Below are 27,928 nucleotides of genomic sequence, written 5' to 3' on the forward strand. Positions count from 1 at the left end.
CATCGTTATTCATATATACTTAATTTAATTTGAACAAAAATAAATAACATAAATATATAAACTATGTCTCATGTAAGATAAGTTAACTCGACTCATATTAATAACGAAAAGTTATACATTTGACAGTAATAATTTTTTCATGAGTCAGAATAAAATGAATATCCGTGTCACAAAATTGACCAATGAGACCTTATCATAATATCTTTTGTGAATGATATACCTCAATAAAGTGATCTCCTTGGATTAGCTAATTAGTCGAGCTAACAAAACTCCTCCAATAAGTGATGAGCTGTTGTTGACCTGAAACCACGAACAAAAGTGTTAAAGGGGGCCGAAAGGTGTTCCGGCGTATACCCTCCGACGCTCAAGTCAGATGCTAGGATAGTGAAATATAAAGAGTGGTGTGTGCGCACAAGTAAAGATTTAATACAAATAATGAAAGTGAACCTGATATTTATGGGAGAGGGCTCCGGATTTAGCTGAAACGACCCTAACTCTATAATTAATAAATAAATATGCGGAATTTTTTTTTTTTATACTTACTAAATATAACATGTACATATATGCTCATACATATATGCACAAAATAAAAAGATTTAAAATAAATAAATAACTTAAATAAAAAAAACATTCTTTAATAAAATAAATATCCGAGTCAAATACGAAATTAAAATGCTGTCATAAGAAAATAATTAAAAACTGCATGCACTGAAAATATTTAAATAAATTATCCAAAAACTCCACCACTGAAAATAATTAAAAATATTTAACGTGCTGGAATATTCAAACATGCATCATGACTCAGATATCTATCACGGTCACGGGGATCACTGCCAGTCTGCTCATACGTCCTCGCCTCCGGTGGGTACTACGTCCTCTACGTACTCACCTGCACCATACCAGTGTAGTGAGCCTAGAAGCCCAACATGCTAACATAACAAGGATTTAAAATAATTTAAATCACTTTAATACTAATACATAAAATATACATGAATGAGCATGCTTAAAATAACATCATGACATAACATAACTTAAATTAACTTAAATATCATAATCATACATAATACATAAACATTGTTGAGCAAATTATTTTCTAACATCGCATGGTTGTATCCATAGTGTAACCTTAAATCATACATCAAATACTGATCAGCGTGGAAATCAACGTACGTGGCGGTGACGAATCACCTCTTAAATTGGCAGTAAACTGCCCTTCAATAGTTCACATATGGGGACGAATCCCCCTCAAATTGTCACACTACTTCAACTTCCAACATAAAATATTTTATTATTGCTCAACCTTAAACATTAAATCATACATAAAATTATTTCATGAATGCATGTACTTAAATAAAAATGTGTGTCCTTCATATATATTTAATTTAATTTCATACTAACATATAAATATAAAAATAATCTTCAATGCATAAAAATAATTAAATATATATTCAGGACACATGCAATTTCTCATGGATTGTACTGGACTGCTGGCCCTAACACTCAAGCTCATTTACTTAAATCTGGCCCATTAACACTGAGACTGGCCCAATAACATACTTAAGCCCAATAAAAATTATTCTAAGCCCAATTAAATAATTAAAGCCCATTAAAATATTCTAGGCCCAATAACAACTTAATCTGACCCAATGGGCCCAAAAGCCCAAAGACTGGCCCGATAATTTTCATGGGCCCTAAAGCCCATAAAAATTAGTGGACTAACTTAATTAAATTAATTAAGCCCAAATAATAACTTAAGTGAAGCTCATTAATTAAATTAATCTAATTAGCCCAATTAAACTCTTAAATTCATTAATTAACTTAAAAATAAAATACCCGAGCCCAACTAACTTAACCCGGACCCGAACCCAACTAACTTAACCCACTTACTACCAGACCCGACTCGGACCCACGACCCGACCCGGAACCACCCTGAAACCCTAAACCCGTCGCCCCCCCTTTTCCCGTCTCGGCTGCGGCCGTGAGCAGCAGCCACTTGGCTGCTGCTCGCCTGCTCCGGCCGCCCCTGGCCGGAGCGCCGCCGCCCAGACGTAGCCCACGTTTGAGCGGTTCGAACCTAGCCCCTAAACCCAACCCATGCAGCCCAGCCCCTAGCCGAACCGAGCCCTTACCGAGAACCCTAACCTGCGTCCCCCCTTGGTCGATCGCCTCTTAGCTCCAAGTCTGGGCTCGTTTGGCTCGAGCCACTCGAGCCATTCGAACCTAGACTCACCTTAGGCAACCTAGGGACCTTTACCAGCAGCCTAGACACAACCATGGCAAACCAAACGTGAACATGATCAATAAACACAAGAACAAATGCATACAACCGAACCGATCCCGTTTTGTTTCTGAAAATTTCGAAGGAATTCTGATTCTCACGCACACACACACATAATAACTGATATGGTACAAAAAAAAAAGAGAAAGAATCATGCCTTGCACCGTAGTTTAAAGAGAAAGGAGTGCGTAGAACGATTCCGGGACGACGGGGCGATGACAACCGACTTGGAAGCTTCAAAATCGAGCTATGGAGGCTGAAGAACTTGAAGAACACGATGGAGATGGGGGTGAGAAACTGATGGAGGCGGCTGAGTGATCGGTTGAAGGGTTTGGGTATGATAGGTTTAGGTTTAAGTTTTTAATTAAAATAGATTTTAGGATAATTGAAAATATTAAAAAGGATATTAAATACATAACTTAAAACTTTAAATAAGAAGTAAAATCTGATAACTAAATTAAAATCCAGAAATATTAAATTAAGGGAATTTTAAAAATACTAAAAAGTCATTATTTTGGCTTATTTTGAATAAAAACGGACTCCTAAAATTATATAAAATTAAATACTAAAAATATTGAGGAAATAAAACTCAAAATAATATTTTTGGGCTCTAAAAAGACTCATAAAATAATTTGGATAGAAAGTTGTCATCTCGTCCGTCCACGGTCCCGTCAACGCGGTAAAATAATTAAAATACTAAAAATCCTAAAAATTATTAATTATGGGTTAAATGCTTAAAAATAAATTAAATCATGCACAAATAATTCACATAATTATTTAACCCATAAATCTAAAATTTAAATAATTAAATTCCCTAATTATGCATGCAGATTTACGTATTTAAAAATACCGGGTGTTACAATTCTCCCCCCCTTAAATTGAATTTCGTCCTCGAAATTAAAGCACTTACCCGAACAACTCCGGGAAACGAGTCCTCATCTCTGCCTCGGTCTCCCAAGTAGCTTCCTCCTCTGAGTGATTCAGCCACTGGACTCTGACCATCGGTATGACACGCGTCCTAAGCCTCCGCTCCTCCCTAGCCAAGATCCGTATAGGTCTCTCCTCAAATGCTAACTCCGGTGTCAACTGAAGAGGCTCAAAATCCAACACATGCGACGGGTTGGAGACATATCTCCGAAGCATGGATACATGGAAAACGTTTCCGGTGTCAACTGAAGAGGCTCAAAATCCAACACATGCGACGGGTTGGAGACATATCTCCGAAGCATGGATACATGAAAAACGTTGTGTACTGCCGCTAGCCCTGGTGGTAGAGCTAAACGGTAGGCCAATGTGCCAACTCTCTCCAAGATCTCGAATGGCCCTATATATCTCGGATTAAGTTTGCCTCTCCGGCCAAATCGCACTACTCCCTTCATAGGTGACACCTTCAGGAATACGTGATCACCTACAGCAAACTCCAAATCTCGTCGTCTGGTATCTGCATAACTCTTCTGACGACTTTGAGCAGTCCTCATCCGATCTCGAATCTGAGTCACAATGTCAGCTGTCTGCTGCACAATCTTAGGACCAAGTAAAATCCTCTCACCCACCTCATTCCAATGCACAGGAGATCTGCATCTCCTCCCATACAATGCTGCATAAGGAGCCATACCTATAAACGACTGAAAACTGTTGTTATAGGTAAACTCCACTAATGGCAGTCTAGTCTCCCACGAGCTCTGAAAATCGATGACACAAGCTCTCAGAAGATTCTCGAGAACCTGGATCACTCTCTCAGACTGACCATCTGTTTGGGGATGGAATGCTGTGCTGAACAAAAGTCTAGTCCCCATAGCTGTGTGCAGACTCTTCCAAAACGCGGATGTGAATCTCGGATCTCTGTCTGACACAATCAACACTGGTATGCCATGCAACCTAACAATCTCCTTGATGTAAAGCTCGGCATTCTGTGTAAATGAGTAAGTAGTCCTCACCGATAAGAAATGAGCTGACTTGGTGAGTCTATCCACAATCACCCAAATCGCTGTGCAACCTCTGGCACTCCTCGGTAAGCCAACCACAAAGTCCATCGTAATATTCTCCCATTTCCATTCCGAAATAGGAAGAGGTCTAAGAAGTCCTGCTAGGCGCTGATGCTCTGCCTTGACTTGCTGACAAGTCAAGCACTCTGACACCACTCTCCCGATGTCTCTCTTCATCCCGGGCCACCAATACAATAGCTGCAAATCTCTATACATCTTCGTACTTCCGGGGTGAATGGAGTATGGAGATGTGTGGGCCTCTGCTAAAATCTCAGCTCTCAACTGATCGACGTTCGGTACCCACATCCTACCACGGTACTGAACAATGACATCCACCACTGTATACAAGAGATTACCCCTAGCCTCATCTCTCTGTCTCCATCGCTGCAACTCCTCATCAGTAGACTGTCCATCCCTGATCCGATCTCGCAGAACTGGCTGCACCGTCAATACTGACAAGCTCGGTGCTTGACCACTCGGATAACACTCCAAGTCAAATCTCTGAATCTCGCTCTGTAGTGGTAACTGTACGGTCAAACATGATACCACTGACGACTTCCGACTCAAAGCGTCTGCTACTATATTAGCTTTACCCGGATGGTAGCTAATGTCACAGTCATAATCCTTCACCAACTCTAACCATCTCCGTTGCCTCATGTTCAACTCCTTCTGGGTGAAGAAGTACTTGAGGCTCTTGTGATCAGTGAAAATCTTGCACTTCTCGCCATACAGATAGTGCCTCCAGATTTTCAAAGCGAAAACCACTGCTGCTAACTCCAAGTCATGCGTCGGGTAATTCTGCTCATGAACCTTCAGCTGCCTCGACGCATACGCAATAACCTTGCCACACTGCATAAGTACTGCGCCTAAACCCAGCTTAGACGCGTCGGTGTACACCACTAGCTCCTCGTGTGGTACTGTCACCGCTAATACCGGTGCAGTAGTGAGTGCTTCCTTCAGCTGATCGAAGCTCCTCTGACAGTCTGAACTCCAGATAAACTTCGCATTCTTATTGGTTAAGGAAGTCAAGGGTACTGCAATAGAGGAAAAACCCTTGATGAACTTCCTATAATATCCTGCCAAACCCAAGAAACTGCGAATCTCCGAAGCATTCTTCGGAATACCCCAATTCTGCACTGCCTCAACCTTAGACTGATCAACTGCAATCCCATCTCTCGAAATAATGTGACCAAGAAATGCCACTTGCTCAAGCCAAAACTCGCACTTGCTGAACTTGGCATACAAACGATGCTCCCTCAAAGTCTGCAAGGCTGTCTGTAGATGCTGTCTATGCTCCTCAATGCTCCTAGAGTAGATCAAGATATTATCAATGAAGACTATGATGAACTGATCTAGATACGGCTGAAAAACTCGGTTCATGAGATCCATAAAAACCGCTGGAGCATTGGTCATCCCAAATGGCATCACTAGGAACTCGTAATGCCCATACCGTGTCCGGAAAGCAGTCTTGGACACATCTGCATCTCTAACAAGCAGCTGATGATAACCAGATCGCAGGTCGATCTTGGAGAACACTGAAGCTCCCTGCAACTGATCAAATAAATCCTCTATCCTCGGTAGTGGATACTTGTTCTTCACTGTGACCCTATTGAGCTCTCGGTAATCGATGCACAATCTCATACTGTCATCCTTCTTCTTCACAAATAACACTGGAGCTCCCCACGGAGAAAAGCTAGGACGAACAAAGCCTTTCTCTAACAACTCCTGAATCTGCTCCTTCAACTCTTTCATCTCGGTAGGAGCAAGTCTGTACGGTGCCTTAGAGATAGGCACGGTGTCTGGCACTAACTCGATACTGAACTCCACATCTCTCACTGGTGGAATTCCTGCAACATCCTCTGGAAATACATCCGGAAAGTCACGAACCACCTCTATCTCGGACAATGATCTGCTAGATGGTTCTGAGGCCGTGACAATACTTGCTAGAAACCCCTGGCAACCCCGTCTCAACAACTTGCTCGCCTGTAAAAGAGATATCACCTGAGGAATATCACTGCTCTGAGATGCCTGGAAGGTAAACGGGTCGCCTACTGATGGTTTCACTGACACCGATCTCCGACGAAAATCAATCGAAGCTCCATTGACTGTCAACCAGTCCATACCCAAAATCAAATCAAACCCACTCAAAGGCAAAACCACCACATCTGCTCGAATGGAGTGTCCCTGAAGCTCCAACTCCAAATCTCGAATGACCTTCGAGGTAGAAATAATCTACCCTGACGGCATAGTAACATCATACCCACTGTCAATAATCTCAGGTGTGATGTCTATCCGCCTGATAAACTCCAGGGAGATAAACGAATGCGTAGCCCCTGAATCTAGCAACGCAAACGTGGAGTTGCCTCCAACTAGAATTCTCCCTACACGCAGAAAATTCCCAACAATTTCATACCACTACTAAACTTTTTCCCAACGAGTCACTAAAAATCCTTAATTCTAATCACAAGTAGAAACATGCTTCTTATTCTAACATGCAGATAGATAACCCAATTAACAACAATTTCACAGAAACAAAATTCTTAACCAAAGAAGGAATTATAAAAATACTAGGGATAAGATATACCGGTGATCAAGGAGATGTCTGGATCTACCTCCTCGGCCTGCATGACGAACACTCTACCAGCAGTGTTCTTGTTCCTTGGGCAGTTAGCTATCTGATGCCCTGGCTCCCTACAGTGGTAGCAAACTCTTGCTCCCAACAAACAAGGCCCCGAATGCATCTTCTGACACTTCGGGCAAGTAGGAAAACCTATGGCATTAGGGGCCCCGCCCCTCTGCTGCGGCCTCTGCTGCGGCCTCTGCTGCGGCCTCTGCTGCGGAGGCTGCGAAGATGGTCGCTGATTCCCAGCCTGAAACTGCCTCTTACCCTGCTGCTCCCTCTGAATCTCTCTCCGACCCTCCTCGGAACGCAAGGCTCTACTGACTGCAGTCTCATAAGTAGGGACATCCGCCATGCGAACGTCATGCCTGATATCTGCCTTCAGGCCCTCCACAAACTGCCTCAACTTCTCTGGTGGACTGTCTGAAATCAAAGGCACAAAGTGACAGCCCCTCTCGAACTGTCGCACATACTCCACCACTGACCTGTCCCCCTGACGGAGACTCATGAACTCCCGGATCATGCGGCTGCGCACATCCTCAGTGAAATACTTGGCGTAGAAGATACGCCAAAACTCTGTCCATGCCAGTGTAGGAATGTGAAATCCCCTGGCAGCACCCTCCCACCATAGAGCTGCGTCTCCTCTCAGCATATATGTCGCACAGTTCACCCTGTCGGCGTCTGTGATCCCCATATACGCAAATATGGACTCCAAAGAGCGAATCCACCCCTCAGCCACCAAAGGATCGGTGGTACCAGCAAACTCCTTGGGTCCCTTCTTCTGGAACCGCTCTGCTACGTCCTCCTCATGGGACATCCTCGGACGTGAAGCCTGCTGCTCCAACAGAGCAGTAATCCCAGCCATCAAGGTAGCATTGGCCTGCTCCAATGCTGCTAGTGGGTTCTGCGGAGGTGGAGGTGGAGGTGTAGGTGGAGATCCCCCACGTCTGTTTATCGGTCTGGGAGGCATTCTGCACCATCATATATTTCTTTACGTAAATCGCCATGCATAACTAAGTGGTTTAAAATTAATGCTAACTTAAATTCTTAAAAGTAAAACATGCTATAAACACTTAGAACTTACAGACCGGTAGCGTGGATTTCTGAGCTCGCATAGCAGTAATGACCCCTCCAAGGAACCTGGCTCTGATACCAACTGAAACGACCCTAACTCTATAATTAATAAATAAATATGCGGAAATTTTTTTTTTATATATACTTACTAAATATAACATGTACATATATGCCCATACATATATGCACAAAATAAAAAGATTTAAAATAAATAAATAACTTAAATAAAAAAAAACATTCTTTAATAAAATAAATATCTGAGTCAAATACGAAATTAAAATACTGTCATAAAAAAATAATTAAAAACTGCATGCACTGAAAATATTTAAATAAATTATCCAAAAACTCCACCACTGAAAATAATTAAAAATATTTAACGTGCTGGAATATTCAAACATGCATCATGACTCAGATATCTATCACGGTCACGGGGATCACTGCCAGTCTGCTCATACGTCCTCGCCTCCGGTGGGTACTACGTCCTCTACGTACTCACCTGCATCATACCAGTGTAGTGAGCCTAGAAGCCCAACATGCTAACATAACAAGGATTTAAAATAATTTAAATCACTTTAATACTAATACATAAAATATACATGAATGAGCATGCTTAAAATAACATCATGACATAACATAACTTAAATTAACTTAAATATCATAATCATACATAATACATAAACATTGTTGAGCAAATTATTTTCTAACATCGCATGGTTGTATCCATAGTTTAACCTTAAATCAAACATCAAATATTGATCAGCGTGGAAATCAACGTACGTGGCGGTGACGAATCACCTCTTAAATTGGCAGTAAACTGCCCTTCAATAGTTCACATATGGGGACGAATCCCCCTCAAATTGTCACACTACTTCAACTTCCAACATAAAATATTTTATTATTGCTCAACCTTAAACATTAAATCATACATAAAATTATTTCATGAATGCATGTACTTAAATACAAATATGTGTCCTTCATATATATTTAATTTAATTTCATACTAACATATAAATATAAAAATAATCTTCAATGCATAAAAATAATTAAATATATATTCAGGACACATGCAATTTCTCATGGATTGTACTGGAGTGCTGGCCCTAACACTCAAGCCCATTTACTTAAATCTGGACCATTAACACTGAGACTGGCCCAATAACATACTTAAGCCCAATAAAAATTATTCTAAGCCCAATTAAATAATTAAAGCCCATTAAAACATTCTAGGCCCAATAACAACTTAATCTGGCCCAATGGGCCCAAAAGCCCAAAGACTGGCCCGATAATTTTCATGGGCCCTAAAGCCCATAAAAATTAGTGGACTAACTTAATTAAATTAATTAAGTCCAAATAATAACTTAAGTGGAGCCCATTAATTAAATTAATCTAATTAGCCCAATTAAACTCTTAAATTCATTAATTAACTTAAAAATAAAATACCCGAGCCCAACTAACTTAACCCGGACCCGGACCCAACTAACTTAACCCAATTACTACCAGACCCTACTCGGACCCACGACCCGACCCGAAACCACCCTGAAACCCTAAACCCGTCGCCCCCCCTTTTCCCGTCTCGGCTGCGGCCGTGAGCAGCAGCCTGCTTCGGCCGCCCCTGGCCGGAGCGCCGCCGCCTAGACGTAGCCCACGTCTGGGCGGTTCGAACCTAGCCCCTGAACCCAACCCATGCAGCTCAGCCCCTAGCCGAACCGAGCCTTTCCCGAGAACCTTAACCTGCGTCCCCCCTTGGTCGATCGCCTCTTAGCTCCAAGTCTAGGCTCGTTTGGCTCGAGCCACTCGAGCCATTCGAACCTAGACTCACCTTAGGCAACCTAGGGACCTTTACCAGCAGCCTAGACACAACCATGGCAAACCAAACGTGAACATGATCAATAAACACAAGAACAAATGCATACAACCGAACCGATCCCGTTTTGTTTCTGAAAATTTCGAAGGAATTCTGATTCTCACGCACACACACACATAATAACTGATATGGTACAAAAAAAAGAGAAAGAATCATGCCTTGCACCGTAGTTTGAAGAGAAAGGAGTGCGTAGAACGATTCCGGGACGACGGGGCGATGACAACCGACTTGGAAGCTTCAAAATCGAGCTATGGAGGCTGAAGAACTTGAAGAACACGATGGAGATGGGGGTGAGAAATTGATGGAGGCGGCTGAGTGATCGGTTGAAGGGTTTGGGTAGGATAGGTTTAGGTTTAAGTTTTTAATTAAAATAGGTTTTAGGATAATTGAAAATATTAAAAAGGATATTAAATACATAACTTAAAACTTTAAATAAGAAGTAAAATCTGATAACTAAATTAAAATCCCGAAATATTAAATTAAGGAAATTTTAAAAATACTAAAAAGTCATTATTTTGGCTTATTTTGAATAAAAAAGGACTCCTAAAATTATATAAAATTAAATACTAAAAATATTGAGGAAATAAAACTCAAAATAATATTTTTGAGCTCTAAAAAGACTCATAAAATAATTTGGATAGAAAGTTGTCATATCGTCCGTCCACGGTCCCGTCAACGCGGTAAAATAATTAAAATACTAAAAATCCTAAAAATCATTAATTATGGGTTAAATGCTTAAAAATAAATTAAATCATGCACAAATAATTCACATAATTATTTAACCCATAAATCTAAAATTTAAATAATTAAATTCCCTAATTATGCATGCAGATTTACGTATTTAAAAATACCGGGTGTTACATTAGCGCTTACACCTTATCAAAAACCTGAGAATCCCGGGATCACGATCCCGAATATCTAGGCTGAGATCTCGCCCAAATCTTGTCTGACAAAGGAAATAATAATACACTTAATCTGAGCTGAACTGCCATCATGAGGACACTTAGTTGACGTCCTCTAAGGACTAATAGAGAAAGTGGTGAGTGAGCTATTGCTGAACTCCTAAGCTCACCATAAATAACTGATCCTAACATCTTAGTTAGCCTATTGAAGTTGATGCACTAACTTGCTAAGCTAACCCTCTGCTAAAGCAAGAATGGGAGAGCCTTGCTGAGCTTCTCGAGCTTTTACGTCACCTAACCAATCTCAAAACTGATGCCCTGAACTCATCGGGGACGAGGGAGCTTGGCCGAGCTTCCATGACCGAGCTCCCATGGCCTGCGAGGGCCTTGGCCGAGCTCCTATGGCCGAGCTCCCATGGCCGAGTTCCCATGGCCAGCAAGGGCCCTTGGCCGAGCTCCCATGGCCGAGCTTCCATGGCCGAGCTCCCATGGACGGCGAGGGACTTGACCGAGCTCCCATGGACGACAAGGGACTTGGCCGAGCTCCCGAACTCCCATGGCCAGCGAGGGACTTGGCCGAGCTCCCATTGCCGAGCTCCCGAGCTCCCATGGCCAGCGAGGGTCCTTGGCCGAGCTCCCATGACCGAGCTCCCGACCCGACCTGCCAAATATGGTGAGGGAGCTCGACCGAGCTCCCAAGGCTATGCTCCCTAGCCAACCTCACAAAATATAGTAAGGGCCTTCGAGCTTAGGGTCATCGATGAGCTGAGCTAGTCTCCTCCAGGGATATCACAAGTCCCCCTCTTAGAAGTCGAACTGAGGTCAGAGACTCGAAGTTCGCTAAGTTTTTATTTCGAGATGACCCTAAGCAATTCCGAGCTGAGGTCTGCTTGGGAGTTTAGTAGTTACTCTGACAAAACATGCCATCATTACATGCAACGGTAAATTTTTTGAATTCTAGATGATGTGAGCCGCCCACTTGAGAATGAGCCGAGGTTTCGAGCAAAACATAATAAGCCATTTGAAGATGAGCTGAGCTTCCAAGGGGAGCACAATGAGCACTAAAAATAGTGTTATTCCTCGTAAGTGAACTGAGCTCCAAAAGGGGAACATAATGAGCACTGAAAATAATGCTAACACTCGTATATGAACTGAGCTCCCTAAGGGAAGCATAATAACTAAAACAAGCTTAACTCCCGAGCTCCCGAGGCCGACCTCACAAATATGGTGAGGGAGCTTGGCCGAGCTCCAAGTTTAACCTGAGATTGATATATAAAGTAGTATGTCACCCCTGCAAAAGCATGAACTGGTTTGGCGAGCTCAGATTTGTCAAGTATGAACAGTTCTGAGTTGGTGAGCTCAAGATGAAGTAGCATGCCATATTTGTTAAGTATGAACCGAGCTGAGCTAGTGATTCTTGATGTGCTCAAGACTTCTTAACTGAACCAAGATCAGGGGCCAAGGCGGCGTGACCAAGGTACTGCTTGACATGCTCAAGCCTGTTGAACTGGGCCTAGGTCAGGGGCCAAAGCGGCATGACCAAGGTGATGAACTGAGCCAAAGTCAGGGGCCAAGGCGGCGTGACCAAGGTGGTGCTGAACTGAACAGAGGTCAGGGGCCAAGGAGGCGTGACCAAGGTGGTGCTTGAGCTGAATAGAGATCAGGGGCCAAAGCAGCGTGACCAAGGTGGTGCTGAACTGAGCCGAGGTCAGGGGCCAAGGAGGCGTGACCAAGGTGGTGCTTGAGCTGAACTCTTCACAATTTTATATATCTGGATAAGTTTTTGCTTTTGACAAAATTAGAATGTCTTTCGAATTAAACACAACTTAAAAGAAAAAATAAAACTTGTTATAATTAAGAGTAATATTTGCTCATCCTCTTTCTTCCTACTTCAACCTTCGTTTTTGCCTTCGTTCCTGATTTGCTACCTGATTTACCTCAAGATGTTCCTTCCTGCCTTCTCTACCTCTGCGTATCCTCCAAATTTACATATTTCTCAGCTCGACTAAGGAGCTCATCATAAGTTAAAGGAGGCTTCTTGACCAAGGATTTAAAAAACTCTCCTCCCCTCAATCCTTGAGTGAAAGAGTTTACCAAGGTGTCGGCAGTGGCAGCAGGTACTTCCAAAGCTGCTGTATTGAAGCGCTGGACATACTCCCTCAAGGGCTCTACCTCAAATTGCTTCAAATTAAACAAACTAAGAGAAGTCTTTAAATATTTCTTGCTACTTGCAAATTGATGCAGGAAAGCTGAACTGAAGTCGTTGAAACTCCGGATGCTACCAGGCTGTAAGAGGTTGAACCATTGTTGAGCTGACTTTACTAGAGTAGTGAAGAATACCCGACATTTAATTGAATCCGAATATCTATGCAACAGGGCTGCATTTTCAAATCTCCCCAAATGTTCCTCCGGATCTGAGCTCCCATCATACTCCCCCATGGTGGGCTGCTTAAAATTCGCAGGGAGTTCTTCATCTAGAATAACCCGAGCGAAAAGGCTTTCCCTCTACGTAGGCCCAGGCCGACCTCCTACCTGCCGACCTAACTTTCTGATTTCATCCCACATTGCATCCATTTGATTTGGCTGCCCTCCCAGTGGGGGAGGAGGTAGTTGATTCTGACCCATGGTCGATTGCACCGTTTGAGTGATGAACTGATCTACAGTCATGTCTGCTAGGATAGTGAAATATAGAGAGTGGTGTGTGCGCACAAGTAAAGATTGAATACAAATAATGAAAGTGAACCTGATATTTATAGGAGAGGGCTCCGGATTTAGCGCTTACCTTCCTTATCAAAAACCCGAGAATCCCGGGATCACGATCCCGAATATCTAGGCTGAGATCTCGCCCAAATCTTGTCTGACAAAGGAAATAATAATACACTTAATCTGAGCTGAACTTCCATCATGAGGACACTTAGTTGACGTCCTCTAAGGACTAATAGAGAAAGTGGTGAGTGAGCTATTGCTAAACTCCTAAGCTCACCATAAATAACTGATTCTAACATCTTAGTTAGCCTATTGAAGCTGCTGCACTAATTTTCTAAGCTAACCCTCTGCTAAAGCAAGAATGGGAGAGCCTTGCTGAGCTTCTCAAGCTTTTACGTCACCGAACCAATCTCAAAATTGATGCCCTAACTCATCGGGGACGAGGGAGCTTGGCCGAGCTTCCATGACCGAGCTCCCATGCCTGCGAGGGCCTTGGCCGAGCTCCCATGGCCGAGCTCCCATGGCCAGCAAGGGTCCTTGGCCGAGCTCCCATGGCCGAGCTTCCATGGCCTAGCTCCCATGGACGGCGAGGTACTTGACCGAGCTCCCATGGACGGCGAGGGACTTGGCCGAGCTCCCGAGCTCCCATGGCCAGCGAGGGACTTGGCCGAGCTCCCATTGCCGAGCTCCCATGGCCAGCGAGGGACTTGGCCGAGCTCCCATGGCCGGAGAGGGTCCTTGGCCGAGCTCCCATGGCCGGCTCCCATGACCGAGCTCCCGACCCGACCTGCCAAAATATGGTGAGGGAGCTTGGCCGAGCTCCCGAGCCGACCTCACAAAATATAGTAAGGGCCTTCGAGCTTAGGGTTATCGATGAGCTGAGCTAGTCTCCTCCCATGGTGTCAATGAATATAAAACTATTTGTAAATATGTTAAGCATAACATATTTTGTATTCCTTTGTTAACTGTTAACCTAAGAGAGAACATTTATACAAGTGAATGTGATAGAAGGTTAAAGATATTAAATTTTTTTTTAAAAAAAATCATCACATATCACGATATTTAAGTTTAGTTAAAAAAATCATCAACATATCACGATATTTAAGTTTAGTTAATGATATTTATAATAGACAAACATTCCCATGAGACGGTCTCACGGGTTAATTATGTGAGACGGGTCTCCTATTGGGGTCACCCATTAAAAAGTACTATTTTTTATGCAAAAATATTACTTATTATTGTAAATATGGGTACGATTGACCCGTCTCACGTATGAGACGGTCTCATAAGAGTGTTACTCTTCATAATATAGATATTTAAAAAATGATGATTACTTTCAAGACTTGTAAAAATTCGATGATCAATTTGGGATGTATTTGAACTAAAAAACATAATGTAGTATTTTTTTTTTTTTATGATGGACAGATGAGGGGGACACTTGGTGATAAAAATAATGAGTGTTGGAAAAAAAAAGTTAAATGTCAGTTCTTTAAGGGTGGGGGGCTGCTCTTCTCAATTGAAAGTTGCCCTTTCTGCATCTTATCATTGCTTGTAAAGAGACCGCATTTGGTACAAAATCCTATATTTTTAAAAGTAATAATAATAAAATTGCAAGTTTTACCTCTAAAAAAAAAATTAATAAAAGGTGCTTAAGAAGACTACTTGTCTATTATTTTTTTTTTGAATCAGCCGACTTCAACTATGGCACAAATTGTACTAAAAAAAAACTATGGCACAAATTTTACACAATATTGAATTGTAATTTTCAAAAATAAAACATCAATTTTCATTAAAAAAAAAGATAATTATACTAATAGCCAAATGTTTTGCTAGTGACGAGAGAACACACAATCACCTTTTGATACATACTGACTAAAATTTCGTATTAATGTATTAGCCTACAAATCATGTTATCCGATTCGATTATATTAAACAAATCACGTATGACACATTGGTCGGTTACTGATAATTCCAACTTTTTTGGTTTGTGTTAAATGTTAGTATATGATTTTATATTATTCGTCAGACAAACTAAATGATCACAAATTTTTACAATTGGACAAGGCCCAAATTATCGTACTAACCCAAAAAGTGAATCTGGGCCGTGGATAGGAAAGTATATTGTTCCAGTTCACTTATTGGGTTTTATAGCCTATGAAAAAAAGACTCATATAGCTCAAGATTATCTAACCTAGCTCCACTACTAATATATTATTCTGCCGTTTTTAAATACTAAAATAAAAAAAAAAACTAAGCTTGATTTCCCCGCAAATATTAGACCTATTAAATATTATTTAGTTTAAATAAATATTAATTAATTCACCATACAATAATCATATTTTGTTTACATTTGTTCGGTTTTTCAGTTGCCCATCGCTTGAATCGCTTCCATACTTTACGCAGACTATATATTTTTTTGGAATGATCAGTTTTTTTCTTTTTCTTTTTAAATGTTGCAAAAACTTATTAATTATAATAGGTATTGATATACCTCAATAAAGTGATCTTCTTGGATGAGCTGAAGAAGCTCCTCCAAATAAAAGATGAACTGCTGCTGACCTGAAACCACTAACAAGAGTGTTAAGGGGGGCCGGAAGGTGTTCCGGAGTATCCCCTCCGACGCTCAAGTCAGATGCTAGGATAGCGAAAATATAGAGAGTGATGTGTGCACACGAGTGAAAAATTAGGATTCAAATAATGAAAGTGAACCTGGTATTTATAGGAGAGGGCTTCGGGTTTAGCGCCTACTTTCCTTATCAAGAATCCGCGAATCCCGGGATCACAATCCCGAATATTTAGGCTGAGATCTCGCCCGAATCTTATCTGACAAAGGAAATAACAATACACTTAATCTGAGCTGAACAGTCATCATGAGGATGCTATACTGCTGCTCTCCCTGAGGTTATATGGAAAAGGGGTGAGTGAGTTATTGCTGAACCCCTGAACTCCACCTGAACATTGATCCTAACATCTTAGCTAGCTCATCAAGGTTATTCAACCCCTCTACTAAGCTAACTCCCTACTGACATCGGGGCTGAGATGAACTCCAGAGCTCCCAACCCGAGTTGGAGAGGATGGTGAAGGAATTTGTCTGAGCTCCCGAGCTGAGCTCCCGAGCCGAGCTGGAGGTAATGGTGGAGGAGCTTGGCTGAGCTCCCGAGCTGAGCTGGACATTACAATGGGAGAGCTTGGCCGAGCTCCCGAGTTCCCAAACTCCCGACCCGAGCTGACCCCCCAGACGATTCTGGCTAGCTAAGGATTGATCTTTACCTTAGGGTCATCTATGAGCTGAGGTGATTTTCTCTTCCGGGTATCACAAGTCCCTCCCATAAAAGTCGAATTGAGGTTAAAGACTCGAAATTCGTTTTTATCTGAGATGACCCTAAATGGATGCCGAGCTAAGGTGCCTGGGTGAGGTTACCCTCGACTGTACTGAGCTGAGGCACATGAGTGAGGACAACTGTAATTCTAATAACACGTGTCATCATGTAACGGTAACTTTTCAAATTTCAGAAAATTCGAGCCGTCCATCTTCCAAAAAATCAACGGCCTGGATTCATTTGCTCCTTCTATAAATAGGTCTTGACTGTGAAAATTTATTTTCACCTTTTCCCTCACTTTGCTTCTCTTAATTTTCTTTCAGATTCCCTTTTCCGAGCTCCCGTGTTTTCTTGATTCTTCTGTTACCGAGCTCCCCGCCTAAGTATCCTTGTAAGTAATGGCCTCCTCCTCCCGAGCTAACTCTGGAAGCTCGGATGATATATTCCGAGAGGTGGATCGATTTGATTCCCTCGCACTTACCCCCGCAGGAGAGCCTACAGGCCAGGACCCTGCTCACCCCTCAACCTCGGCTCGGGATGATGACCTGGGCAATGACCCAGAAGCCTCTGTGGTGCCGTGGTTTGAGCAGTATCCCTCCGAGCTAGATGCCTCGGATGAGGAAAAGATAAGAGCTTTATCCCACGCCCCGAAGACTTATGAATTCATCATTCCTGACCCCACAGACCGAGCTAACCACCCTCCTCCAGGGTATTATACTTTTTATTTAGATCAGCTGGAGGCAGGTCTTAGATTTCCCCTCCCCTTACTTTTCCAACAGCTCAGCCGATACTATGAGCTTCACCTAGAACAGTTCACCCCCAACTCCTTCCGAACTCTCTGTAGTTTTGTAGTTCTTTTTAGGACTCTGGGCTTCGAAGTTAACTGTTTTACCATTTGTAACTTCTTGCTGCTCAAATGTTCTGAGGAGGGCCCCTTTTATTTTTCCTGCCGCCCCAACTGTAAATTTTTTAAGGGTTCTCCCAGCTCCAATAAAAATTGGAAAAATACTTTCTTTTTTGCATGTCCCTCCGACGATTGGGACATATGTTCATCTTGGAGGGATGTTCTCCCACTCCTACCTGTTCCCGCCCCGGGCTTCCGTCAAGGGGAATTGTTTACTGGAGCCCAAAGGGCTATAGGGGGAAGGTGCTTTGATGTCTCTGCCCTTTTGGCAGAGGACCTGCTCAGCCACCATGGGCTCAGCTCGGCAGATGTTTCTGTTCGAGGAAACTTAGGTACGGCCCTTCCCCCGCCCATGCTCCGCTTTACTAATGTTATGCTCTCTCATTTTCTGTCCTGACCTTCCCTATGTCTCGTGCAGAAAAAAGGGTTATGGATTCAGCCATGAAGAGAATGTTGGAAAAGAAGAAAGCAACTGCCCCATCAGGGGGCCGGGCTGAAGGGAGCTCAGCCAAGTCTAAAGCCCCTTCACCATGGGCCATTAGCAAGCCTGAGCCTTCTGCCACCCAGTCCAAAGGCTCGAAAAGGCGGGCACCGTCAAGCCCTCACCCTGAGGTAGTGGAGCTGTACTCAGGGAAATCTTCTATTCCGGAGGTGGCACCCCTTCATCAGTTTACGGCGGAGAAGCCTCAGACTCCCGTGGTCCGGTGCAGGACCAATTTCTTCGAAATGTACCACGATGCCCTGCGTATTGTGGGGGTCGGGCCTACTCCAACGGCTGGGTCAGTCCTCCGGGATATGATCTCCCAGGCTGACGCCGATTATGTGAAAAGCCTTGGATGGGCTGAGCTGATGCAACGTTCTAACACTGCCTCAGCTGAGGTAACCTTCCCTTATCCATTACTTTATGTTCCTCTTTTATATTCTCTTTTAATTGTTCTTTTCCTTTCCTAGGCTGCTGTCCTGAACGCCGAGATGTCCCTCCGAGCTTCCATGACTCGAAAGCAGCTTTCTAAGGATGCCCGAGGTTATGAAGCTCATTTTGCTGAGCTTAACCAGTTAGCGGAGGACGCGAAGCTTGGTTATGAGAAGGAGGTGGCCAATCTCCGAGCCCAGATGTAGGAAATGAGGATGGGCTTCCAAGCTGAATGGCTGAAGCATCAAAGTGACTTCTGGGTCTCCGAGGTGCAGAAGGAGAATCTTCAGAACGAACTCAAGGGGTCCCATGATCAACTTGCTCAGGCCCTTCAAGAACTGGAAGAGTCCCAAGCTGAGCTGTCCAAGGGAGCTGAGGGCTTCAAGGAGGCATTCTTGAAGTCCGATGAATATATGGATGAGGTGGCTGCCCAAGCCTATGGTTACCTGGCCAAAGGGTTCGACGGCTGCACTCAGCAGTTCAGGGCAGCAGGCTATCCTCCTGAAGGGACCCCTGTGGACTTCCTGGACCTAGACGGGTTTGCCCTCTCCCTTACCTCAGCAGAGGCAGCAAAAGAGGATGGGGGCGTAGATGAACAGGGTGAGGATGAGGGCGAGGGAGAGAATGAAAGTTAGTTTAGGGTTTTTGTGGATGTAAACATTTAAATTTTTGCCTTCTCACGCCAGTTTATTTGCTTTACATTTTCCTTAGTCTTCATAATTCAAACTGACCTCCTTAAATTCCCCGATGAGCTGAGATATTCTCCCTAAGGAAAGCGTAATAAATATTAAAAATAAAACCAACAATCGACGGTGAACTGAGCTGAGCTCCCTAAGAGGAGGTAAGATTAACTTTTCAAAATAGGCTCACCCGAAGGTGAGCTGAGCTGAGCTCCTTAAAGGGAGGTGAGATTATCATTTAAAAATAAACTAACACCCGGAGGCATCGAACTGAGCTGCGCTCCCCAAGGAGAGCAAAGTACGAATTCAAAAATAAACTAACATCCGGAGGCGTTGAACTGGGTTGAGCTCCTTAAGGGGAGCAAAGTACTTGTTTAAAAATAAACTAACACTCGGAGGCGTTGAACATAGCTGAGCTCCCTAAGGGGAGCAAAGTACTTATTTAAAAATAAACTAACACCCGGGGGCGTTAAATAGAGCTGAGCTCCCTAAGGGGAGCAAAGTACTTGTTTAAAAATAAACTAACACCCGGAGGCGTTGAACAGAGCTGAGCTCCCTAAGGGGAGCAAAATACTTGTTTAAAAATAAACTAACACCCGGAGGCGTTGAACAGAGCTGAGCTTCCTAAGGGGAGCAAAGTACTTGTTTAAAAATAAACTAACACCCGGAGGCGTTGAACAGAGGTGAGCTCCCTAAGGGGAGCAAAGTACTTGTTTAAAAATAAACTAACACTCGGAGGCGTTGAACAGAGCTGAGCTCCCTAAGGGGAGCAAAGTACATGTTTAAAAATAAACTAACACCCAGAGGCGTTGAACAGAGCTGAAATCAAAGTGTCGTAACTGAACTGAGCCCAAAAATCAGGGTCGAGGTGACTAGACTAAGGTAGAGAGCTGAGCCAAAGTCAGGGGCCTAAGAGGCATGACTAAGGTGATGAGCTGAACCAAAGTCAGGTGCCTAAAAGGCGTGACTAAGGCGATGAGCTAAACCAAAGTCAGGGGCCTAAGAGACGTGACTAAGGTAATGAGCTGAACCAAAGTCAGGGGCCTAAGAGGCGTGACTAAGGTGATGAGCTGAACCAAAGTCAGGGGCATAAGAGGCGTGACTAAGGTGATGAGCTGAACCAAAGTCAGAGGCCTAAGAGGCATGACTAAGGTGATGAGCTGAACCAAAGTCAGGGGCCTAAGAGGCATGACTAAGGTAATGAGCTGAACCAAAGTCAGGAGCCTAAGAGGCGTGACTAAGGGAATGAGCTTAACCAGAGTCAGGGGCCTAAAAGGCGTGACTGAGGTGATAAGCCGAACCAAAGTCAGGGGCCTAAGAGGCGTGACTAAGGTGATGAGTTGAACCAAAGTCAGGGGCCTAAGAGGCGTGACTAAGGTGATGAGCTGAACCAAAGTCAGGGGCCTAAGAGGCGTGACTAAGGTGATGAGCTAAACCAAAGTCAGGGGCCTAAGAGGCGTGACTAAGGTAATGAGCTGAACCAAAGTCAGGGGCCTAAGAGGCGTGACTAAGGTAATGAGCTTAACCAGAGTCAGGGGCCTAAAAGGCGTGACTGAGGTGATGAGCTAAACCAAAGTCAGGGGCCTAAGAGGCGTGACTAAGGTGATGAGCTGAACCAAATACAGGGGCCTAAGAGGCGTGACTAAGGTGATGAGCTGAACCAAAGTCAGGGGCCTAAGAGGCGTGACTAAGGTGATGAGCTGAACCAAAGTCAGGGGCCTAAGAGGCGTGACCAAGGTGATGAGCTGAACCAAAGTCAGGGGCCTAAGAGGCGTGACTGAGGTGATGAGCTGAGCCAAAGTCAGGGGCCTAAGAGGCGTGACTAAGGTAATGAGCTGAACCAAATTCAGGGGCCTAAGAGGCGTGACTAAGGGAATGAGCTTAACCAGAGTCAGGGGCCTAAAAGGCGTGACTGAGGTAATGAGCTGAACCAAATTCAGGGGTCTAAGAGGCGTGACTAAGGTGATGAGCTGAACCAAAGTCAGGGGCCTAAGAGGCGTGACTAAGGTGATGAGCTGAACCAAAGTCAGGGGATTAAGAGGCGTGTCTAAGGTGATGAGCTGAACCAAAGTCAGGGGCCTAAGAGGCGTGACCAAGGTGATAAGCTGAACCAAAGTCAGGGGCTTAAGAGGCGTGACTGAGGTGATGAGCTGAGGCATGTCTACATCAATATTTTCAAAAGAGCAACTGCTTATAGATAAAAGTAACATGTAGCCTGCATGAATTACAACTGAAAGGAAAATTGTTCTTGCAACATTTAAGAATAATATTTGCGTAAATTGTAAGCACTCCAAGGTCTCTTCAGCATCTTCCCCTTTGAATCTTCCAAGTAGTAAGCATCCGAACTGAGCCTGAAACGACCCTAACTCTATAATTAATAAATAAATATGCGAAATTTTTTTTTTTATACTTACTAAATAAAATATGTACATAAATGCCCATACATATATGCACTGAATAAAAAGATTTAAAAATAAATAAATAAATAAATAAACAATTAAATACTTAAATAAAAATGCATTCTTTAAAATAAATAAATATCTGAGTCAAACATTTACTTAAAAATACTGCATAAATAAAATGATTAAAATTTGCATGCACTGACAATATTCAATAAAATATTCAAAACTCACAACCACTGAAAAATAATATAAAATGTGTAACGTGCTGACATAATCAAAAACATGCATGTGACTCAGACATCTATCACGGTCACGGGGTCACTGCATGCCCGCTCATACATCCTCGCCTCCGGTGGGTACAACCTCATCCTCAACGTACTCACCTGCACCATACCAGTGTAGTGAGCCTAGAGGCCCAACATGCTAACATAACAAGGGTTTAAAATAATTTAAAACAATTAAATACTAATACATACATATACATGAATGAACATGCTTGAAAATTTCATAACATAACATAACTTAACTTAAATAACATAATACATAAACATTGTTGAGCAATTTATTTTCTAACATCGCATGGTTGTATCCGTAGTGTAACCTTAAATCATACATTAAATACTGATCAGCGTGGAAACCAACGTACGTGACGGTGACGAATCACCTCTTAAATTGGCAGTAAACTTCCCTTCAATAGTTCACATATGGGGACGAATCCCCCTTAAATTGTCACACTACTTCAACTTCCAACATAAAATATTTTATTATTGTTCAACCTTAAACATTTAATTATGCATAAAATTATTTCATGAATGCATGTACTTAATTAAAATGTGTGTCCTTCATATATATTTAATTTAAATTTCTTACTAACATATACATATTAAAATAACTTCAATGCATAAAAATAATTAAATATATAATCAGGACACATGCAATTTTTTCATGGATTGTCTTGGACTGCTGGCCCTATAAACTCAAGCCCATTTACTAAAATCTGGCCCATTAACACTGAGACTGACCCAATAACATACTTAAGCCCAATAAAAATTATTCTAAGTTCAATTAAATAATTAAAGCTCATTAAAGCATTCTAAGCCCAATAACAACTTAAACTGGCCCAATGGGCCCAAAAGCCCAAAGACTGGCCCACTAACTTTTATGAGCTCAAAAGCCCATAAAATTTATGGACTAACTTAATTAAAATTTTAAAAACCCAAATAAAATTATTTGGGAGTCCAAATAATTTTATTTCTAATTAATTGGCCCAAAAACCAATTAATTCATAAAATATTTTTAAAATAAAAAAACTCAAGCCCGGCTCACCAAACCTGGACCCGGACTCACTTAACCCGACCCACGACCCACTGACTTGACCCGGACCCAAGAACCCGACCCGGACCCAGCCCTAACCCTAAACCCGAACTCACCCTCTCCTCTTCTCCTCGGCCGCCGCGTGCAGCAGCCCTTCTAGGGCTGCTGCCGCCCTGCTCCGGCCACCCCTGGCCAGAGCCCCACCGCCCAGACGTAGCCCACGTCTGGGCGGTTCGAACCTAGCCACCGAACCACTCCCATGCAGACCACCAACCATCAGCCGAGCCCCCTTCCCCTAGAACCCTAATCTGCGCACATGGAGAGCAGCCCGACCTTTGTTGCTTTCCTGGGCTCGTTTGGCTCGAACCACTCGAGCCATTCGAGTCCAGGCCACACCAACACCCCCTTCTAGACCCTCGGCCAGAATCTAGACACAACCAAGAGCAGAAAACGTGAACATGAACAAGCAAATCACACGGCCAAGCTCGATCTCCACGATAGCCGAAGAAATTTTCTGAAAATCTTTAAAAGTTATGATGCATACCTCATACACACACTATAATAACCGATAGGTACAAAAAAATTCAGAAGAAAACATGTCTTTCACCGAAAACGAAGAGAAAAACGAGCGTGGGACGATTCCGGGACGACGGGGGCGATGAAAACCGACTTGGACCTTCAAAACCGAGGCTATGGTGACTTCTTTGGGGTCTGCTCGATGAAGAAGATGAATGGAAGGGAGGGAGGCGGCTAAGAGGGTAATCGGTTAAGGGTTTGGGGTAGATTAGGTTAGAGTTTTTATTTTAATAAAAATAGGTTTTTAGGATAATTAAAATACATAAATAAGGGTTTTTAAATTCAAAATATATAACTTAAAACTCTAACTAACAATTAAAATCTGATAATAATTTACAAATCCCGAAATACATAATTAAGGGAATTTTAAAAATACTAAAAAGTCAATATTTTGGCTTATTTTGAATAAAAATGGACTCCTAAAATTATATAAAATTAAATAATAAAAATTTTGAGATAATAAAAATCAAAATAATATTTTAGGGCTCTAAAAAGGCTCATGAAATTTATTGGCTAGAAAGTTGTCATCTCGTCCGTCCACGGTCCCGTCTACGCGATAAAATAATTAAAATATTAAAAATCATAAAAATCGCTAATTATGGGTTAAATGCTTAAAAATGAATTTAAATCATGCACAAATAATTCACATAATTATTTAACCCATAAATCTAAAATTTAAATAATTAAATTTCCTAATTATGCATGCGGATTTACGTATTTAAAAATACTGGGTGTTACAATTCTCCCCCCTTTAAATTGAATTTCGTCCTCGAAATTAAAGTACTTACCCGAACAACTCCGGGTAGCGAGTCCTCATGTCTGCCTCGGTCTCCCAAGTATCTTCCTCCTCCGAGTGATTCAGCCACTGGACTCTGACCATCGGTATGACCCGCGTCCTAAGCCTCTGCTCCTCCCTTGCCAAGATCTGCACTGGCCTCTCCTCATACACTAGATCTGGTGGCAACTGTAAGGGCTCGAAATCCAACACATGCGACGGATTGGAGACATATCTCCGAAGCATGGATACATGAAAAACGTTGTGCACTGCCGCTAGCCCCGGTGGTAGAGCTAAGCGGTAGGCCAACGTGCCAACTCTCTCCAAGATCTCGAATGGCCCTATATACCTCGGATTAAGCTTGCCTTTCCGGCCAAAACGCACTACTCCCTTCATAGGTGACACCTTCAGGAATACGTGATCACCTACAGCGAATTCCAAATCTCTTCGTCTGACATCTGCATAACTCTTCTGCCGACTCTGAGCAGTCCTCATCCGATCTCGAATCTGAGTCACCATGTCAGCTGTCTGCTGCACAATCTCAAGACCCAGCAAAATCCGCTCACCAATCTCATCCCAATGCACAGGAGATCTACATCTCCTCCCATACAATGCTGCATCCCATACAATGCTGCATAAGGAGCCATACCTATAAACGACTGATAACTATTGTTATAGGTAAACTCCACTAATGGCAGTCTAGTCTCCCAAGAGCCCCGAAAATCAATGACACAAGCTCTCAGAAGATCCTCGAGAACCTGGATCACTCTCTCAGACTGACCATCTGTCTGGGGATGAAATGCTGTACTGAACAAAAGCCTCGTCCCCAAAGCTGTGTGCAGACTCTTCCAAAACGCAGATGTGAATCTCGGATCTCTGTCTGACACAATAGACACTGATATGCCATGCAGTCTAACAATCTCTTTGATGTAAAGCTCTGCATACTGTGTCAAAGTATAAGTAGTCCTCACCGGCAAGAAATGAGCTGACTTGGTGAGTCTATCCACAATCACCCAAATCGTTGTGCAACCTCTGGCACTCCTCGGTAAGCCAACCACAAAGTCCATCGTAATATTCTCCCATTTCCATTCCGGAATAGGAAGAGGTCTAAGAAGTCCTGCTGGACGCTGATGCTCTGCCTTGACTTGCTGACAAGTCAAGCACTCTGACACCACTCTCCCGATGTCACTCTTCATCCCGGGCCACCAATACAATAGCTGCAAATCTTTGTACATCTTCGTACTTCCGGGGTGAATGGAGTACGGAGATGTGTGAGCCTCTGCTAAAATCTCAGCTCTCAACTGATCGACGTTCGGTACCCACATCCTACCACGGTACTGAACGATACCATCCTCCACTGTATACAAGAGGTTACCTCTAGCCTCATCTCTCTGTCTCCATCGCTGCAGCTCCTCATCAGTAGACTGTCCCTCCCTAATCCGATCTCGCAGAACTGGCTGCACCGTCAACACTGACAAGCTTGGTGCACGACCACTCGGATAACACTCCAAGCCAAATCTCTGAATCTTGCTCTGTAGTGGTAACTGTACGGTCAAACATGATACCACTGACGACTTCCGACTCAAAGCATCGGCCACTACATTAGCTTTACCCGGATGGTAGCTAATGTCACAGTCATAGTCCTTCACCAACTCCAACCATCTGCGCTGTCTCATGTTCAACTCCTTCTGTGTGAAGAAGTACTTGAGACTCTTGTGGTCTGTGAAAATCTTGCACTTCTCGCCATACAGATAGTGCCTCCAGATTTTCAAAGCGAAGACCACTGCGGCCAACTCCAAGTCATGTGTCGGGTAGTTCTGCTCATGAATCTTCAGCTGCCTCGACGCATACGCAATAACCTTACCACACTACATAAGCACTGTGCCTAAACCTAGTTTAGATGTGTCGGTGTACACCACTAACTCCTCGTGTGGTACTGTCATCGCTAACACTGGTGCAGTAGTGAGTGCTTCCTTCAGCTGATCGAAGCTCCTCTGACAGTCTGAACTCCAGATAAACTTCGCATTCTTCTTGGTCAAGGAAGTCAAGGGTACTGCAATAGAGAAAAAACCCTTGATGAACTTCCTATAATATCCTGCCAAACCCAAGAAACTGCGAATCTCTGAAGCATTCTTCGGAATACCCCAATTCTGCACTGCCTCAACCTTAGACTGATCAACTGCAATCCCATCTCTCGAAATAATGTGGCCAAGAAATGCCACCTGCTCAAGCCAAAACTCGCACTTGCTAAACTTGGCATACAACCGATGCTCCCTCAAAGTCTGCAAGGCTGTATAAAGATGCTGTCTATGCTCCTCGATGCTCCTAGAATAGATCAAAATATCATCAATAAAGACTATGATGAACTGATCTAAATACGGCTGAAAGACTCGGTTCATGAGATCCATGAAAACCGCTGGAGCATTGGTCATCCCAAATGGCATCACTAAGAACTCGTAATGCCCATATCGTGTCCTGAAAGCAGTCTTGGACACATTTGTATCTCTGACACGCAACTGATGATAACCAGATCGCAGATCGATCTTGGAGAACACTGAAGCTCCCTGCAACTGGTCAAATAAATCATCTATCCTCGGCAGTGGATACTTTTTATTCACTGTGACCCTGTTGAGCTCTCGGTAATCGATCCACAGTCTCATACTGCCATCCTTCTTCTTCACAAATAACAGCGGAGCTCCCCACGGAGAAAAGCTAGGACGAACAAAACCTTTCTCTAACAACTCCTGAATCTGCTCCTTCAACTCTTTCATCTCGGTAGGAGCAAGTCTGTATGGTGCCTTAGAGATAGGCACGGTGTCTGGCACTAAGTCGATGCTGAACTCCACCTCTCTCACTGGTGGAATTCCTGCAACATCCTCCGGAAAGACATCCGGAAAGTCACGAACCACCTCTATCTCCGATAATGATCTGCTAGATGGATCTGAAGTCGTGACGATACTCGCTAAAAACCCCTGGCAACCCCGTCTCAACAACTTCCTCGCCTGAATATGAGATATCACTTGAGGAATATCATTGCTCTGAGATGCATGAAAAGTGAACGGGTCGCCTACTGTAGGTCTCACTGACACTGATCTCCGACAAAAATCAATCGAAGCTCCATTGACTGTCAACCAGTCCATGCCCAAAATCAAATCGAATCCACTCAATGACAAAACTACTACATCTGCTCGAATGGAGTGTCCCTGCAGCTCCAACTCCAGTCCTCGAATAACCTTCGAGGTAGAAATAATCTGCTCTGACGGCATAGTAACATCATACCCACTGTCACTACTCTCAGGTGTGATGCCTACCCGCCTGATAAACTCCAGGGAGAAAAACGAATGCGTAGCCCCTGAATCTAGCAACGCAAACGTGGAGTTGCCTCCAACTAGAATTCTCCCTGCACGCAAAAAATTCCCAACAGTTTCATACCACTACTAAATTTTTGCCAACGAGTCACTACTAATTCTTAATTCTAATCACAAGTAAAACATGCTTCCTATTCTAACATGCAGTTAAATAACCCAAATAACAACAAATTCCAAATTAAAGACTAAATTTTTAACCAAAGGAAAGTTATTAAAATGCTAGGGATAAGATATACCGGTGATCAAG

General features: G+C 43.2%; 1 protein-coding gene across 1 annotated transcript; it reads right to left on the reverse strand.

Moving 5' to 3' along the window:
• Positions 1-12,685: 12,685 nt before the first annotated feature.
• LOC140860414 (uncharacterized) lies at positions 12,686-13,390 on the reverse strand. The gene is made up of 2 exons (XM_073263431.1): positions 13,256-13,390; positions 12,686-13,168 (listed from the first exon to the last, which is right to left on the reverse strand). Exons 1-2 carry the CDS (start codon positions 13,388-13,390, stop codon positions 12,686-12,688), a joined length of 618 nt encoding a protein of 205 aa, XP_073119532.1.
• Positions 13,391-27,928: the final 14,538 nt, after the last annotated feature.

Source organism: Henckelia pumila, chromosome 4 (assembly GCF_033568475.1).
Source record: "Henckelia pumila isolate YLH828 chromosome 4, ASM3356847v2, whole genome shotgun sequence".
In the NCBI taxonomy this organism is placed as follows: Eukaryota; Viridiplantae; Streptophyta; class Magnoliopsida; order Lamiales; family Gesneriaceae; genus Henckelia; species Henckelia pumila.